Below are 16,662 nucleotides of genomic sequence, written 5' to 3' on the forward strand. Positions count from 1 at the left end.
CCACAGCATGCCCCGAGGGCAAATAAATGTAGGCTTTGACATACTGACAAGGGAGTTAAATTCCACTAAACACCACAGAATGTTTGCAACAACACATTGAAAGACTTCAACTGCCTTGCTGGAAAACAGAGACAAAGTGGGTGAGGTAATATCTTTTACTGGACCAACTTCTGGACAGAGGTGTTCTGCTAGGACCCAAGACAAAGTTTTAAAGACGTGTATCAACATACTGAATTGGACTTGCAAACCAATAGGAAACTAAATCAGTCTTTAGAGTACTGGCATAGTATGCTTCCTGTAGCTCACTCCACCCAGTAGCTGGGCTGCTGGATGTAGAACCCACTGGAGCAGTCCATTGTGGAGAAAACAAAAGACATGGAGGCAACTGCTTCACCAAGTACAGAGGAGAAAAGTGGCTTTCTTCTCAACTACTGTGTCATGAGCAGCTGAAGCTCCAGTAGTATCCCTGGACCTCGTACCTTCTTGAAGAGAATGATAAAGTCCCCTCAACACTGAGGGGAATGGCAATTCCCATCTTTAACTTTAGAGCTTTCCCCCAATGGCATTGGGGCAGAAAAGTCTATGGTTCCTTGGAAGCTTAAAGAGGCTGATGAACAGCAGTAAGAGCCAAAGGAAAGGAGGCAGGTGTTCAGATACTCAAGTGATGGGTATGGTGGAGACATAAATTTTCAGTCAGGTCCTCTCTGCCATCATCAAATGGGGCTGGGAGAGGGAAGTGTACAGATCAACCCATAGGTGCATATGAGCACTATTTGGCACACATGGGGCCCAGCAAAGCTGCATTTATAACCCTCCCTCATGTCCCTTTCCAGAGTTTTTGAGTCAGCATTGAATTAGCCTCAGGGGGAAAACCTCACCAGGGAAATCTTCAACTGCCCATCTAAGGCAGTTCTAAAGGTCCATGTGCACCATTAGAGTGGTGCAGAGGGGCCTTAGAGTAGGCCAAGATTTGGCTCAAAGATTCAACCCACTGAATAGGGATGAGTAGGATTTGGTGGCCAAACAACAGCTGTATGGCTCCTAGAATGACTTCTTGCCTCATAAGAATGCCATGGCCACTATGGTAAGCAGGACATGGAACTATTCATTTTTAACCCTTAAAATAATAAAGATATGCGAAAAGTAATATGAAATTACAACAATTAATTTCAGTGCAATTATTGACACCAAATGTATCAATTCAAACACTTCCAAAGGTAGGTTTAACTTCACTCCTTAAAAAGAGATCCATACAAAGTATTTGTATTAAATCTTTGTGCAAGTCTACATATAGAAAACCCAAACCTTCCTAATTTACTTGTTACCAACTTTTAACATACAGATGAGCACTGAGTTGAGAAAATGTAAGTTACTATACATTTGGTTGTTTGGAAGCATATTGCACAATATTAGCATTTTATTCCCTATGATTTAGGGTACTGATGACCATCTTCCTATTTTAGTCATTTCCTCTCTAGAGTACAGTACTATATTTTAGTCATTTCTGAAGATACAACACCTCACCACCAAAAGCAAATTTTTTGAGAATTACAGGCTTTGCAGCTCAGTGTTGACACAGCTGTGCTGACAATGCTGACATGTAATTCTCAGAGGTATCACATCCCAGGAACAGTGCTGACAATGTGCTACAGCATGGGCATTTAGCATGCCTGTGGGTATATTAGGAGTACCAGCAAGTGTTTTCAAATCAACATCCCTAAACCTGAAGAGCTCTGTGTAAACTAGAAAGCTTGTCTATTTCACCAATGAAAGATATTGCCTCACTCACCTTGTCTCTCTAGTATCCTGGGACCAACATGGTTACAACAACATTGCAAACAATCCCTAAACAGGTGGCATTTTAAAAAGCGATAATCTTAAAACGGAAAAACAGCAAAACTAGAATGGCTCATGCCAAAACTACCAATGTGATTTCACCACAGATTATTTCTATATACAAGTAGCTAATCCCCTTTAAAACAACACAGAACAGGCAGTGGCAAAGGCAAGGAGAGAAAATTAGCAAACCTCTGTATTGGTCTTGTTAATCTATGCCATTTACCTAAGGGTAAAAAGACTAGTTTTGCCATTTAAACAGGCTTAAATCCTTCTTCCAAATTATCTTGTGTCTACAGAGAGAGATTAAGTCTAAAATTTAACAGGAGTACTTGTGGCACCTTAGAGACTAACAAATTTATTTCAGCATGAGCTTTCGTGAGCTACAGCTCACTTCTTCGGATGCAGACTAACACGGCTGCTACTCTGAAATCTAAAATTTAAGGCATTTCAACTAGTGTTGCATTCTTAGTTGACTTGGCTTCAGGAATACCAAGCTGTTTGTATGCCCTCATACTGGAAATACAAAAATTACTTCCAGCTATCAAAATTAAAAAGGATTCAAACTGATTAAATTATTTCTAAGAGGTGAAACAGGATGAGATTATGAAGTGTTAAGATGCAACTTTATGAACTCATGAACTGCACCTGTGCAACTATAGCTTGATTTATAGAGGTGCTTTTAAATTGATTTTGAACTGCTAAATTCCCTGATTCATCCCTTGAAAAGACACAGAAACTCAGATAACTAATGAAATTCAGAAAGGCTTAAAATAATTTCAAGCTGTGAAGTAAGGCTCAAGACTATCTATACTCTGATTCATTGTTAATATGAACACATTACATAAAACTCAGTTGCCAAAATAGACCGAAGAATAGCTACGAGCAAAGTAATTTTCCTTTAGCAAAGGGGTGGTCTCTCCTTGACCCTTAAGCAAGCATAGTAGTTATCTAAAAAAGCTGGGGAAAATAATCTACTTGTTATTATGACTGGCTATTGTTTTACCTGGCACACCTTGCGCAGATGTTCAACGTGACCTTTGCCTGAGGTTCAGCAGGATGTGCACTTCGAGTTTGATTAAATTTACTCCCAGAAGTCATCACACTGGTTACTCCTTCCATTCTTAAATCATCAAGATCCTCTGTAACAACACAAAATGAGTGGATGAACTAAATTACACCGTAGAAAATATTGCAACAATAAGGGTATTTCTCCTGTAGTGTCAATAAGGAAATATTAGCAGTGAAACAGCTACTGAACATTGGGAAGAAGACAGATAATTACTTTCACAAAAAAGGAAACATTAATTTTAGGAGATTTTGCATACATACATATATATTGTGCTAGAGGACATTAGAAATATGACACAGTATAAAAGAAAAAATATGTATTATATCTGACAGTGTTGCCAATTTTTTCAAGTTCTGTTTCACCAACTTATTTACCAGAAGTTTGCAAATTTATCTGTGGAAAGATGGTGACTGACTATTCAATTTAATTGTAGGGAGTGAGGGACCCAATCCAAAGGGGACATTCAGTTACTGGGAGAATATGCTGCATCTTCTCTTGACATGCTTGCTATTGATTTGTATTTTCTTGTTACCTAGCACTGCAAAATGTATTCTTAAAAATCAAAGAGATTCTGCTTAACCTGGAAAATATATTATGCTTTATTTATTTTTATTTATTACATACACATATTACATATACATACACACACTTATAATGTGTGTAATTATATGACCGTTATCACTGTAGTATTCAAATGGCTCAAAAGCATTAATGGACTTATAACCACAACAGCCTGTGAGGTATAATTCCCATTTTATAGATGGATTAAATAACTTGTCCAAAGTCACTGGCTAAACTGAGAATTTAAACCAGGTCTCCTGATTCCCAGTCCAGTGCTCTATCCACTTCATCACCCTCCAAATATATAAGTAGTGTGATTGGTACAGGAGGTGTCTCGGGTTTTTTAATATCCTTTTCCACATGCATGGAAATTTACTGTCCCAAACAGAGCCAATAGCCTTTGTCAATGGAAAATGACTGGCCCGAGATGGGGTCCAGGGTCACATGAGCATATCACATGCCCCTCCATGTTTTGCTGAATCACAGGGGGTAGCCATTGGCTCCTTGCTGTCTGAGGCATCTGCAGGCAGACCTACTGAGTGAGATAAGTTTCTTCAATGGCCCATTGTGAGAGCTGGGTGTCCCTAATGGGCCGAAAATACATAGATTTACATCAGGGCTACATCTGGTGGGTATCACCCAGGAATACAACACATTTAAAATACAAGTACATAGCCAATATTTATAACTTCAGATGCAAATATGATACATGTATAGAAACAAGATAATCATACTTAGCAAATTACAACTTTTCTATTGATACCTTACATGACATACACATTACCATAAATCTTGTACAAAGTAACAGTGATAACAACAGTGATAGAAATGGCCACCTTTCTTATAAACAGTATCACACCCCTCCCTCCCTTCTGTGCTGCTGTCTTCAAAGCTGGGCAGCTGGAGATCAGATGCTGGCTGGGCACCAGCTCTGAAGGCAGCTGCCAGCAGCAGCACAGAACTAATGGTAGCAATACCATGCCATGCCATGCCACACTCACTTCTACGCTGCTGGCAGCAGCCCTGCTTTCGGAGTTGGACTCCCAGCCAGCAGTGATCGAGCTTCCTGCAGCCGGGGAAGGTTCCTAGGAATGGGTGTGACCTGGCCTCAGGAACAGCCCGTGCAGAGGAAGAGGAAGTCCTGTCCCTCCCTAGCCCCTCCATGACTAGCAGCTGGAGCCTGACCACTTGGGAGTTAAAGGGGCCTTGGGCTGGCTGTGTGTATGTGTGGGGGGGTGTTGATCACAGCACCCCTGACCATGGGGCCCTGGGCGGTCACCCATCTGCCCACCTGTAAGGCCAGCCCTGGCCCCCCTGAAGTGACACCTTCCCCCCATACCATGCCACCTCACTTCTGCACTGCTGCTGCTGGCAGTGTTGCTGCCTTTAGAGATGGGCTCCCAGCCAGCAGCCACCACTCGCCAGCTGTCCAATTCTGTAAAATCTGGTCTCCTCTACAGTAGTCAGATTTCACAGGGGAGACCAGATTTCATGGTCCGTGACATGTTTTTCACGGATGTGAATTTGGTAGGGCCCTACTTATATATGCACCTGTAAACTCAGTTTTTCTACAATGCATGTCTAATGCACAATTTCAAAGGCTCAAAAGAAATTACAGGAACAGCCAAAGGCAACTGATGGTAGATGAGCTGAGGGGTTACGAAAGATATAAAGAAAAATTAAGGGGAGGGAAGAGAAAGTCTCAGAGAATTTATAAACGATACAGGCAATTTTGAAATGGATTCTAAAATATCAGAGAAGATATGGGCTGAAGCAATAAGGCTCCTTGTTGTGTATGAGAGAAGATGAGGTACCATCTGTGGAATCACCAACACTAGTACCTGCAGCACTTTTGGTTTTCTTTAACTGTGGACAAGGACCGATCTTGCTTATGGTATCCTATGAGATCACAGCTCATAGCTGTATAGCTGCATTTTAGAGCATAAGCAGTTTGATCATAGTAGCAAAGATAAAGCAACTTCAGTTGGTAGGGAGAAGCAGCAATGTCTGCATAGAAGGGGATGGGGGTGAAATGGGGCCCAGCTGGGGCCACGGCCACCCCTTCTCCCGACACCCCTCCTCCAAAATTCAGAACTGTTCAGCAGAAAACTCCCTCTGGGGGCATAAGACACAGGTGATACCTTTCTAACCTTCCCCTCTGCCATGTGGCCTTGGGAGAAACTGCAGGAAGGAACCAGCCTCAGACTAGCCAGTAGGAGCAGGCAGCTGCAGAAGCAGAAACTTTCAGACATTCAGAGAGCTTTCCACAAGTCTCACTGGACTTTCCTGCCCTTTGTTATTGGCTGTTTGCTCCAACCAAACCCTCCTCCTATCTCAGTCTCTTCCCCTCAGCTTCATTCCTGCCCCCTTACTCTCTTCTCCCCTGCCCTGTCCTCCTCAACCCTCCTCCCTTCAACGTCCCCTCTCCCTTCACTTCTCTTTACATTTAGCTGTTCCCCTCCTAACTAACTGCCCTGTCCCCAAAATCATGGAATTAACATGACGTTTGTTCCCACCACATTGTTCACTCTGCTTGGGTCCTACCCCTTCCCCCACCCTATGTCTGCCCTGGCTATTTAGACTGTAAGTTCTTCAGGGCTGGGTCCATCTACTACTCTGTGTTTGTACAGTGCCTAGCACAATAGGGCCCCATTAGGCACTGCCCTAAAAACCTGCTCATCATTAACATGGAGATACTCTTTTGGGGGCATTCCTTTTAATAAACAACATGCATACAAGGTGGCAGAGTAATAAGATATAAACTTTAAGCCTGAAGAAGTAACAGTAAACTTCAACAATATTTTTTTGAATAGCGCCCTTAATCTAGATCTGGTTGAAGGAGGTGTTAACAATAACATTTTTATTGTCTAATGAAAAATAAAAAACAACATTAAATTCTTTGGGCCAGATCATCATCTGGGGTAAAATGTCAGCTCCACTGAAGTCAATTTACACCAGCTAAGAATCAGTTCCTTTTATTTTTTACCCATAGCTAGCACTGCCAATGCAAACTAGATCAAATGAACCAATGTTTTAAATCAAATGTATTTACATTCAGCAAGGGCTACCCAATCAATACATAAGGATATCATACACAAACCAAAGCATGTGTGTACAAACGCAGAGTTTAATTTTGTTTAAAGAGAAGAGAGTCACAATATGGGAACAGCTGTAAACTACTGGATGGATCAGGTTTTAAAGGAAATGGCAGCTTATGCCTCATTTTCCCCCCAAACAGCTGTTATTTCTATAAGTGAGGTTTCCAACAATTCTCTGCTTGATTAAATTTTGGCTGTCTGACAACACAGAAAGGTACAGTAATTCTATGTTATAAGGTGCCAACCATCATACATTTTAAACTTATTTCCCTACACTACAAGATGTGTGTCACCCAGTTTTACTTAGTACTAAATTTGATTAGCTACTGCTCTGGCCTTTTCCTTACAATAGTAAATGAAGTTAGATACCTTCTGCTTCAAAGCTTGTGAAATATACTAGCAAGGTAGATGTCAGAATATGTCTAATAGTACTCAAAACAGGAAAAAAAATGCAAAATGTTAAATAGGGTTAAGTCATCATCCTATTCTTTTAGCCAAACAGCTGTAATCTATACTGAAATGCATAATATTTACAAAGCAACTCACATTATCCGATTTTTTGCAAAGAATGCTCATTTACCTAATGCAATGCTGGAGGGGAAAAGAAACTATCCTGCCAGCTGTGTGCAAATTCATCAGCATTCCAAATGGAAATACAAGCATAATCCCACTTAGCCAAATCCGTTTAACCAAAACACTTGTTTAAACACAAGATTTGATTATGTCTCTGGGACTGAATGCAGCCCTGTATTCACACCCTTCACACAACTGTAATAATCTATGTACAAAACATACCTTCTGAGGTATCATTTGAAAAAACTAATAACCTGCTGGTCTATAATATCCTGGTGAAATGCATGTAGCAACATTATACGTAAAGTTGTGAACATAAACTGAAATATAACTGAAATGTGTTTACCGGACAAGTTTGGGGATGGCATAAACCAGTTCCTCAAAGACAAGCTGATGCCTCTAGCCAGGTGTCAAAATTGATTGGCAATCACCTGTCAAGTGACCATTCTTTGGCAAGGAAGGGGGGCAGGAACAGATTGATCTGCATTTTAACAAACAACAACATGGAACCTCTTTCACCATGAGCCTCCATCCTCGCAGCGGGAAAGAACTTTATCTAGGGGTAACCCTTAGGAAAATTCATTTCAAAGAGTGACTGGACAAGAATGCCCCAGGTATTTCTCTCTCTCTCTCTAAGGTGACAAAGAACCAGCCTTTTGACTTTGGAAGGAATCCTGACATGAAAATTTGGTTAGTAATATTGCTGGGAACATGTGGTAAGGATTTTGTCTTGAACCAAGTCTAGTTTTAGTTACTAGAAAGCATTTTACCTTTATTTCTCTTGTAACCATTTCTGACTTTAATATCTTATACCTGTCCTCACTTAAAGCCTATCTCTTTGTAATTAAATAAACTTGCTTTCTTTATTCAAAACTAATTCAGTGTTGTGTTTAAATTGAACTGTTTGGGTAACTCTAGTTAAAGTAGCAAACTATTGCATACTGACCCCCTTATAGGGTCAATAGACCTTTTATATCTGAACTGTCAGGAGAGAGCTGAAGAGTGCACAACACGTGTTTTTGGGAAAATTCAGTCCCCCAAGATTTACTGTGCCTCTCAAGCAATACTTTGCGTCTTCAGTTGCAAACCTCAAATCTGGAGTACAGATGCCACATCCTTCTCCTGCTACCCTAACTGAACTTGCCTAAGTTGCTTGGATGTCCATAGTTTTATTGAGCCTGCATGTAGCTATCAGAATCTACCGGCAATCTTCCAAACCTTCAATTCTCTGAAGCTTTGGGATGTGCTAATAAGAACTTCCATACTGTGTCAGACCAATGGTTCATCTAGTTCAATATCCTGTCTCTGACACTGACAGACCTTCAGAGGGAGTATACAGAACAGGTTAATTTTGGAGACATCCACCTTTGTCTTGCCTTCCTGGTTTCTAGCCGTCAGAGGTTCAGGGTTGCCATGAGCATGGGGTTACATTCCTGACCATCTTGGCTAATGGCCAGTGATGGACCTATCCTCCATGATTTTTTGAACCCGGTTATAATTTTGGCCATCACAACATCCCACAGCAACGAGTTCCACAGGTTAATTGTATGTTGTGTGAAACAGTACTTCCTCCTGTTTGCATTAAACCTGCTGCCTATTAATTTTATTGGGAGACCCCTGGTTTTTGTACTGTGTGAAAGGGTAAGTAATGCTTCTCTATTCACTTTCTCCATATCATTCATGATTTGAGACACCTCTATCATAGCACCCTGTAGTGGGCCGGTGTGGCTCCCCTCCAGCCCAGAGGAGGGAGAGCCCTGCTGGAGGCCAGAGTGGGCAGAGCTACGGAGCTCTGAGCTCGCCCCTCAAAGGGTCAGGCGGCGACCCAGAACTATAAAAGCCGGCCCTCAGAGCTCAGTCAGGCCCCAGCAGCCACAGAGAGCAGACGTCCCTCAGGGAGCTCGAGACTGGGAAACTCCTGCGACCCAGGGCAGCCGCCCAGACTGGTCTGAGCTCCCCCGCGTCCGCTACCCGGAGGAGCTGCCGGAGCTCCCCCGCGTCCGCTACCCGGAGGAGCTGCCGGAGCTTCCCTGCGCCCGCTACCCGGAGGAGCTGCCGGAGCTACCCTGGGCCGACTATCTGGAGGAATTCCCGGACCTACCACCCAGCCCCAGCCACGACGAGCCTATGCTCGTGGACCCTCCAGAGGCCGACGTTAGGACTCAAGTCGAGCAGCAGCTCGGAACCCAGCTGCAGCAGCTGGTGACCACATTACCCTGCCCCGTAGAATCGCCGGCAGGGGATGGCGCTGGGGCACCACGCTCTGCCACTCTAGTATGACTCACCAAGATGGGCCCCGACGATGACCCCGAGGCGTTCCTGGTAACCTTCGAATGGGTGGCCCTCATCGTGGGGTGGGCCCGGGACCAATGGCCCACCCTTCTGGCCCCGTACCTGACCGGGATTATGGCCGAGTAAAGACCGCGATCCTGGATGCCCTGGACGTTAGCCCTGAGACTTTTCGGCAGTGGTTCCGGAGCCAGACGTACCCCCGGGCGCCCGACCTCGGCTGGTGGCCCAAGCCCTGAAGGAGGCATGTCGGCGATGGCTACAGCCAGACACAAGGACGGCAGAGGAGGTCACTGAACAAGTTGTCCTAGAGCAGTTTGTATATACTCTGCTGGCCCGAGGACGAGCCTGGGTGCTCCGCCACCGGCCGGCAACGTTGGCCGCGGCCGTCTCCCTAATGGAGGACTTTTTTGCAGCCAAAACATCCGTGGGGCTCGCCTTTTGGCCCCCAAATCCTGGACCCGACCGCCCTAAGCCTGACAGGAAGGGGAACGCCCTGACAGGGCCGTGAAACCCTGGCCGCGGGCAGGACACCCGCCCGGGGCCTCGGGTCCGGCGCCTGGATCCGGCCCCTTGGTCCGGAACGGCACCCTGCGGGCTGGGGCCCTCGAGGGCCCATCGGAGCCCTCTCAGAAGTCCAAGGGGAGCCCCCTCCAGGGGCGGCCACCCTGTACTCGGACCCTGTTTCTGTTGTGGGCAGACTGGACACCTGCAGCGGGACTGCACAGAGATGGACTGCAGCTTCGGGCAGGTCTGTGCAGGGGACCAGGCTCCCCACAGGCCCCCAAGCTCACGGTCCCGGTAGTCGTCGGGGACCAGGCAACCCAGGCGTTGATTGACTCTGGCTGCGGCCAGACGTTAATCCGCCAGGCCCTGGGGCCCCCGGCAGACCGCCGCTTGGGAACGATACACCTGCAGTGCATCCATGGGGACGGACGGCCCTATCCTAGTGCTTGTGTCCCGCTGACAGTAGCTGGCGTCACCCGACGACTCGTGGTCGGCTTAGCCCCTCGACTGGCATACTCGGTGATCCTGGGGCGGGACTGGCCCGCCTTTGAGGAGGTCCTCCGGTTGATACCGGCGCTGGAAGCAGAACACCAGGAGGCCCTACTGGAGGAAGCCGATGGGACCCCGGGGACCGAAGCGGAGAACGAGGAGACCGATAATCCTCGTCTGGAGCCTGCGGTCGAGCCCCTCCTTCATACCGATTTTTGCCGGGACCAGAAGGCTGATCCTACCTTTAGCTGGGCCTATGAACAACTCGTGGCAGTTGATGGGACCATCATCGACCCTCAGCGCGCAACCCAGTGGCCCCACTTTGAACTACGCCGGGACCATCTTTACCGGATCTACCATGACTTCCACACGAAGGAACCCCAAACACAGCTGCTGGTACCGCGGTGTCACCGGCGAGCTGTGATGAAGCTGGCACATGACGTCCCGGCCGCTGGGCATCTGGGCCATGAGAAGATCCTTGCCCGGATCTTGACGTGGTTCTTCTGGCCCAGTGTTCACCAGGAGGTGAGGAACTATTGTAACTCCTGCCCTGAGTGCCAGTTAGCCGCTCCGCAGTGAGTGCCCAAGGCACCCCTGGTCCCCATGCTTATAATTGAGACACCTTTTGAACGAGTGGCCATGGACCTGGTGGGCCCACTCCCGAAAAGTAACGCCAGGTTCCAGTATGTCCTGGTCATCATTGACTACGCCACCCGTTTCCCCGAGGCCATCTGTAGTGAGGCGGCCTGGCTCCCGGCCGCACCTGAGAGGGCCGAGCCAGAACAGCTGTCGCCGCAGTGGGCGGAGCCACTGCTGCCTGTCCCCACTCCCCGGAAGTCAAGGGGCGGGACAGGAAGTATAAAGGCCCGGCCCCAGCGCTCAGTTACTGCCCGGCGGCCGGAGAGGACAGATGCTCCTGACCGGGCTCCTGCTGGACCGAGCCTTCCCCGAGCCCGGTACCCTGAGGAGGACTGGTCGAGCCTTCCCCGAGCCCGGTACCCCAAGGAGAACTGGCCGAGCCTTCCCCGAGCCCGATACCCTGAAGAGGACTGGCCGAGCCTTCCCCGAGCCCGGTACCCCGAGGAGCTGTTCGAGCGTCCCCCCGACCCGAGTCCTGAGGAGCAGCCCGAGCTAGCCGGCCCTCAGCACGTCGAGGAGCCCATGGTGTGGGACCCAGCGCCGGACACCGGAGATGAGCTGGTACCCATGGAGGGAGAGATGGAAAGTAGCCTGGGGGTAGCTGACCCCAGTCTGGCTACAGCAGACTTTGAGCCAATGTCGGTGTGTTGCGGTCAGGACCCCACCGGCACAGCAGCAGACTAACTGCCGCTGTTAGGGCCCCGGGTTGGGACACAGTGGAGTGGGTGGGCCTGTGTCCCCCCTGCCACCCCACTCACAGGTGGCAGTCTCCCCCTCACACCAGTGCTCAGACATAGAAGTCTGGACTTACCTGCTGTTTGCTCAGCCCCTGCCTGAGGGTCTGAGCCTGTGAACTGCTGTTTGTTGCCCCGCCCTGACCAAGGGCTGGGCTTCACTAACTGTTGGTTTTGCTCAGCTCCTGCCTAAGGACCTGAGCCCCTGAACTATTGTGTTGCTCAGCTCCTGACTGAGGACCTGAGCCCCTGAACTATTGTGGTTGCTCAGCTCCTGACTGAGGACCTGAGCCCCTGAACTATTGTGTTGCTCAACTCCTGCCCGAGGACCTGAGCCCCTGAACTATTGTGGTTGCTCAGCTCCTGACTGAGGACCTGAGCCCCTGAACTGTTTATTTTGCTCAGCCCCTGCCTGAGGGTCTGAGCCCCTTGAACTACTGTTTGTTGCCCCGCCCTGACCTACGGCTGGGCTTCACTAACTGTTTGTTTTGCTCAGCTCCTGCCGGAGGACCTGAGCCCGGAACTACTGTGTGGTGGCTCAGCTCCTGCCTGAGAACCTGAGCCCTTGAACTACTGCTTGTTGCCCCGCCCTGACTAGGGCTTGGGCTTAAATTACTGACTCTGTTTGCTCAGCCCCTGCCTGAGGGTCTGAGCCCCTCGAACCACTGTTTGTTGCCCCGCCCTGACTGAGGGTTTGGGCTTCATTGACTGTTTATCTTGCTCAGCCCCTGCCTGAGGGTCTGAGCCCTTGGACCTTCGGAGACTGAACTGCTGATTTAGGCCATGTAGTGACGCGGCCTGGCTCCCGGCCGCACCTGAGAGGGCCGAGCCCCCACACCGGACTCTTACACCATCCCATTGCGGAGCACCACCACCCGGACCATCGCCGGGGAACTGGTGAAGGTCTTTGCGCGGGTGGGCCTGCCCCGAGAAATTCTAACCGATCAAGGCACCAATTTCATCTCCAGGTTGTTACAACAGGTCTGCAAGCTCCTGGGACTAAAACAACTACGCACCTCCATCTACCACCCACAGACGGACGGGCTGGTGGAACGGTTCAACCGGACCCTCAAGGAGATGTTGCGAAAGTTCCCCCCGGAGGAACTACGCCAGTGGGACCAGTTGCTCCCTCCCCTGCTGCTAGCTGTCTGGGAGGTGCCCCAGTCCTCAACCAAGTTTTCCCCATTTGTGCTGTTGTATTTGCTGCCCTATTTTGAATCTTTTCCAACTCCAATATATCTTTTTTGAGATGGATCGACCACATCTGTTCACAGTATTCAAGGTGTGGGTGTACCATGGATTTATATAGTGGCATTTACTATCTTATTATCTATCCCTTTCCTCAGTGTTCCTGACTTTGTTAGGGTTTTGGGGGTTTTTTTGGTTTTGGTTTGACTGCACATTGAGCAGATGTTTTCAGAGAACTATCCACATATGACTCCAAGATCTCTTTATTGAGTGGTAACAGCTAATTTAGAACTCATCATTTTATATGCATAGTTGAGATTATGTTTTCCAATGTGCATTACTTTGCATTTATCAACACTGGATTTCATCCACCATTTTGTTGCTCAGTCACCCAAATAAAAAAAAAACAAAAAAAACAAAAAAAAACCCATACACAGATAGGCAAAAAGGAGAAGGAAAATGCCAAGAGATGAGGTGGAATGGAAGACTATTTGAACTATCTCAAAAAAAGGGGCCCAAAATTTCTTTGAATTCATACAATTGTTCTGTACATCAACAGGCTATTCTTTCTTTTGCTGCTCACTCAGACAAGTCTGAATACCACTGCTCTAGTCTGGGCATAAACCTACTCCTCCATTTTTCTACAATCATGTGCTTGGTAATCATTGTAGCCCTCAAGCTTCAAAGACTTTGTGGTAGAGTTAAACCCAGTGTAGAAGATACAGAACCTAAGATACTATTTCCAGCTGAGGTTTGGTTGCTGAAGATAAGCACTATTTTCATTCTTGTGTCCACCTCTTTCCACAGTGGCCTGACTGTTGGATAGTTCCACAGCATCTGCAAAAGGGTTCCTTTTTCTTTATTAGAGTGCCACCAAATATCAGTGGACAAGGCCTCACAGCTTGCACTACCTCTGTGGCATCCGACAGATTTTGAATAGAATCTTTTGCTATATTAGGCATAGCCACAGAAGCATTACAAAATATGCTCTGCCAGTGGGATTCTTTTAAGGCCTATGATAACTCCCTTTCCTGTGTTTTCACAAAACTCCTGACCAATGGCGTTAGTCTTCATTAGCAAAGTACAAATAGCGGGGGAGTTTATGAAGTATGTCCAAAGTTCCCAGTAGGTCTGGGGCCTCTGGACCAAACTGGTACTTTAGCAATTGATACAGTACTGTGACTCTGTTGAGAATGGCAGGTCATATCATTGCTTTAGTGTTACAAAACAGACTAAACCTCATGCTTGACTAATTGGGAATTTATATGATACCCTGGCTCAGCCAGTTCTTCCAAATTACAGGCTCGCCCTCCCCCTCACCCAATTTGCAAGTCTGGGTTATCCCAAAAAAAGGGCTTTTGCAAGCTAGCAAGAATGAAATTGGTTCTTCTTTGCTAAGAAAGCCCACATCCTTCATGCAACCACCATGGAAGACTCCTTATTTTTCTCCATCGAACATAATAGGAACCAAGCAGACCCACGGGGGAAATGGATACATTAACCCCATTCAGTTTCTGCACACGTGGGCATAATGGTGTTAGCATGCTGGAACCAATTTGACATTTGTGTCAAGTATCAGAGGGGTAGCCGTGTTAGTCTGGATCTGTAAAAGCAGCAAAGAATCCTGTGGCACCTTATAGACTAACAGACGTTTTGGAGCATGAGCTTTCGTGGGTGAATCCGACGAAGTGCTCCAAAACGTGCTGTTAGTCTATAAGGTGCCACAGGATTCTTTGCTGAATTTGACATTTGTGACATGATAAAAGCATAATGATTTTGTAGGTCTGGGAAGTCCCTGTTCCCTACAGGGAGCTGGAGATTTTTAAGTGATGGTCATGAGCCTTGACCATGACCCTACAAAAAGGCTCTAATAATGTTATTAACTTTTCTAAAATAAGATTGAAGACTATCTACAAGTAGATTGCTTAGACTACACAGAACCCTACACTGAAAATTCATTATTGTATTAACCCTCCCCAAAAGCTTAGGGAGAGGATGCCACCTATTTGTATCACTAGGTATACAAGGTCACATTGCTGGTTGTAATACAAGAGGTTGGGTAAGAATATAACAGTTGAATTCAGGAACCATATGGGTCCAAATTCAAATTTTTGTAAAGTATAACATATATACCTCCAGACCAATCTCTCAAAAGCCTTTTCTTTATCTGATGCTCATACGGCTTGTGGTCATCCTATTTCACTGCTATGACATCAATAAGTTGTCAAAGATTATCTGATAGAACCCAAAACCTTCTCCGCTCTCATAGCCAGAACTTTTGCCAATATTTTGACATCACTATTACTAAGTGAAATTTGCCTATAATTGGAACATAGTTTGGCATTTTCCTTGGGGTTAAGGAGTAATTGATATTATGACTTCCCTCAGTATAGGGGGAAGCATGCCCTCTAGGAGTGTTTAAGCATCTCGTTAGACAGGAGCTCAAGAAAGTATCTATAGAATTCAGAAGGGAAGCCATCTGGCCCAGGGACTTTCCTGATTTTCATATTCTTAATGGTTTGAATAAACTCATCCTCAGTTAGGGGAGCATCAAGGTTTCTATACTGGGCTGCAGCAATTTGTGGTAAAGTCGTATTTTTGAAAAATTGAACAAAAGCATCTGTTGAGAGGTTTGTGTCCAATTTGTACTGATCTTTAGTGAAATTAAAGAACAACACTTTATTAATATATTTTGGTGATGTACATAATGTTTCTCACAGATGACTGAGATTCTACATGCAGAGGTCTTTTGTTTTAGGAGAAAAGTCAGCAACTTGTCACCTTTTTCCTCCAATTCCCAGAAGTCCTAACTTAGTTGAAATAGGGCAAATTTAGGCTTCGCTGAGTGCAGCTTATTGAATTAATATCAACATCTATGCTGTCTTTTAACAAGAGTTAAATTGAATGAATATAGGTGTATGTGCAATTTAGATAAAATTAATTTCACGGTGATCAAGAAGAATGGCCATCAGGGAAATAAAAGCCTCTAAACTAGATGATGTTCCAGTGTTTAATGCCTGAAAGTAGGAGTGGACTTGTGATACTCTTCTCTAGGAATACAGGCATAAGAATTTCCAGCTTTAGAATCTGGGTTTAGCATATACTCTAAGTTTTTGCTCTGGGTGGTAGGGAAGGCCTTCTACCAGACTCGAGTGTGAGGTCAGAAGCAATGAGTGCTACTGTGAAGAAAATGCTAGAGGAAAAAAACCATGGCTTGGAATACAAGTATATGAAACCACTGCCATATGCATCCATACTTTCTAATGAATCTGTCTTTGCTAAGATCAGAGTGAAGGAAAGACAATATTCTATTGTTTGTACTTTATTTTCAACTGAACTTTAAGCTCTGACTTGTACCCACAGTTCTCCAATTTCCTAGTTGTCACTATTTGCTCCTTTCTCTCTTTCCTCAGGTTCTTATATTCATTAAAACAAACCATAATTGTATTTGCCAAATCCTGCTCATCTTACTCAGCTAGACCTTTCTGACTTAACTGCAGTACTTGCGCACAACTTTTAAAGAATATTTTGCTACTTAGGGCTGTCCTTAATTTGAGTCTTTCCGCAATTCTTTAATAATACACACTCAGCAGGAAGTGTCTGCAGTGCAACAATACTAGAAATGTTTTGTATTTAAAAAATGCTCTTAACATCAAGAATTAGCAAAATATAAAAA

The 16,662-nt window shown here is 45.9% G+C and overlaps 1 protein-coding gene across 5 annotated transcripts in view; it reads right to left on the minus strand.

Annotated features, from left to right (window-relative positions):
- Positions 1–16,662, minus strand: part of C2H8orf34 (chromosome 2 C8orf34 homolog) — a 281,523-nt gene that overhangs the window by 96,909 nt on the left and 167,952 nt on the right. For 4 of the 5 annotated variants that reach the window (XM_045002946.1, XM_045002945.1, XM_045002943.1 and 1 more), the window contains exon 8: positions 2,843–2,978. In XM_045002946.1, coding sequence (XP_044858881.1) covers positions 2,843–2,978 — 136 coding nt within the window. The remainder of the gene's footprint in view (positions 1–2,842; positions 2,979–16,662) is intronic. The other variant, XM_045002944.1, reaches the window with a different exon arrangement.

This window comes from Mauremys mutica, chromosome 2 (genome assembly GCF_020497125.1).
Source record: "Mauremys mutica isolate MM-2020 ecotype Southern chromosome 2, ASM2049712v1, whole genome shotgun sequence".
In the NCBI taxonomy this organism is placed as follows: domain Eukaryota; kingdom Metazoa; phylum Chordata; order Testudines; family Geoemydidae; genus Mauremys; species Mauremys mutica.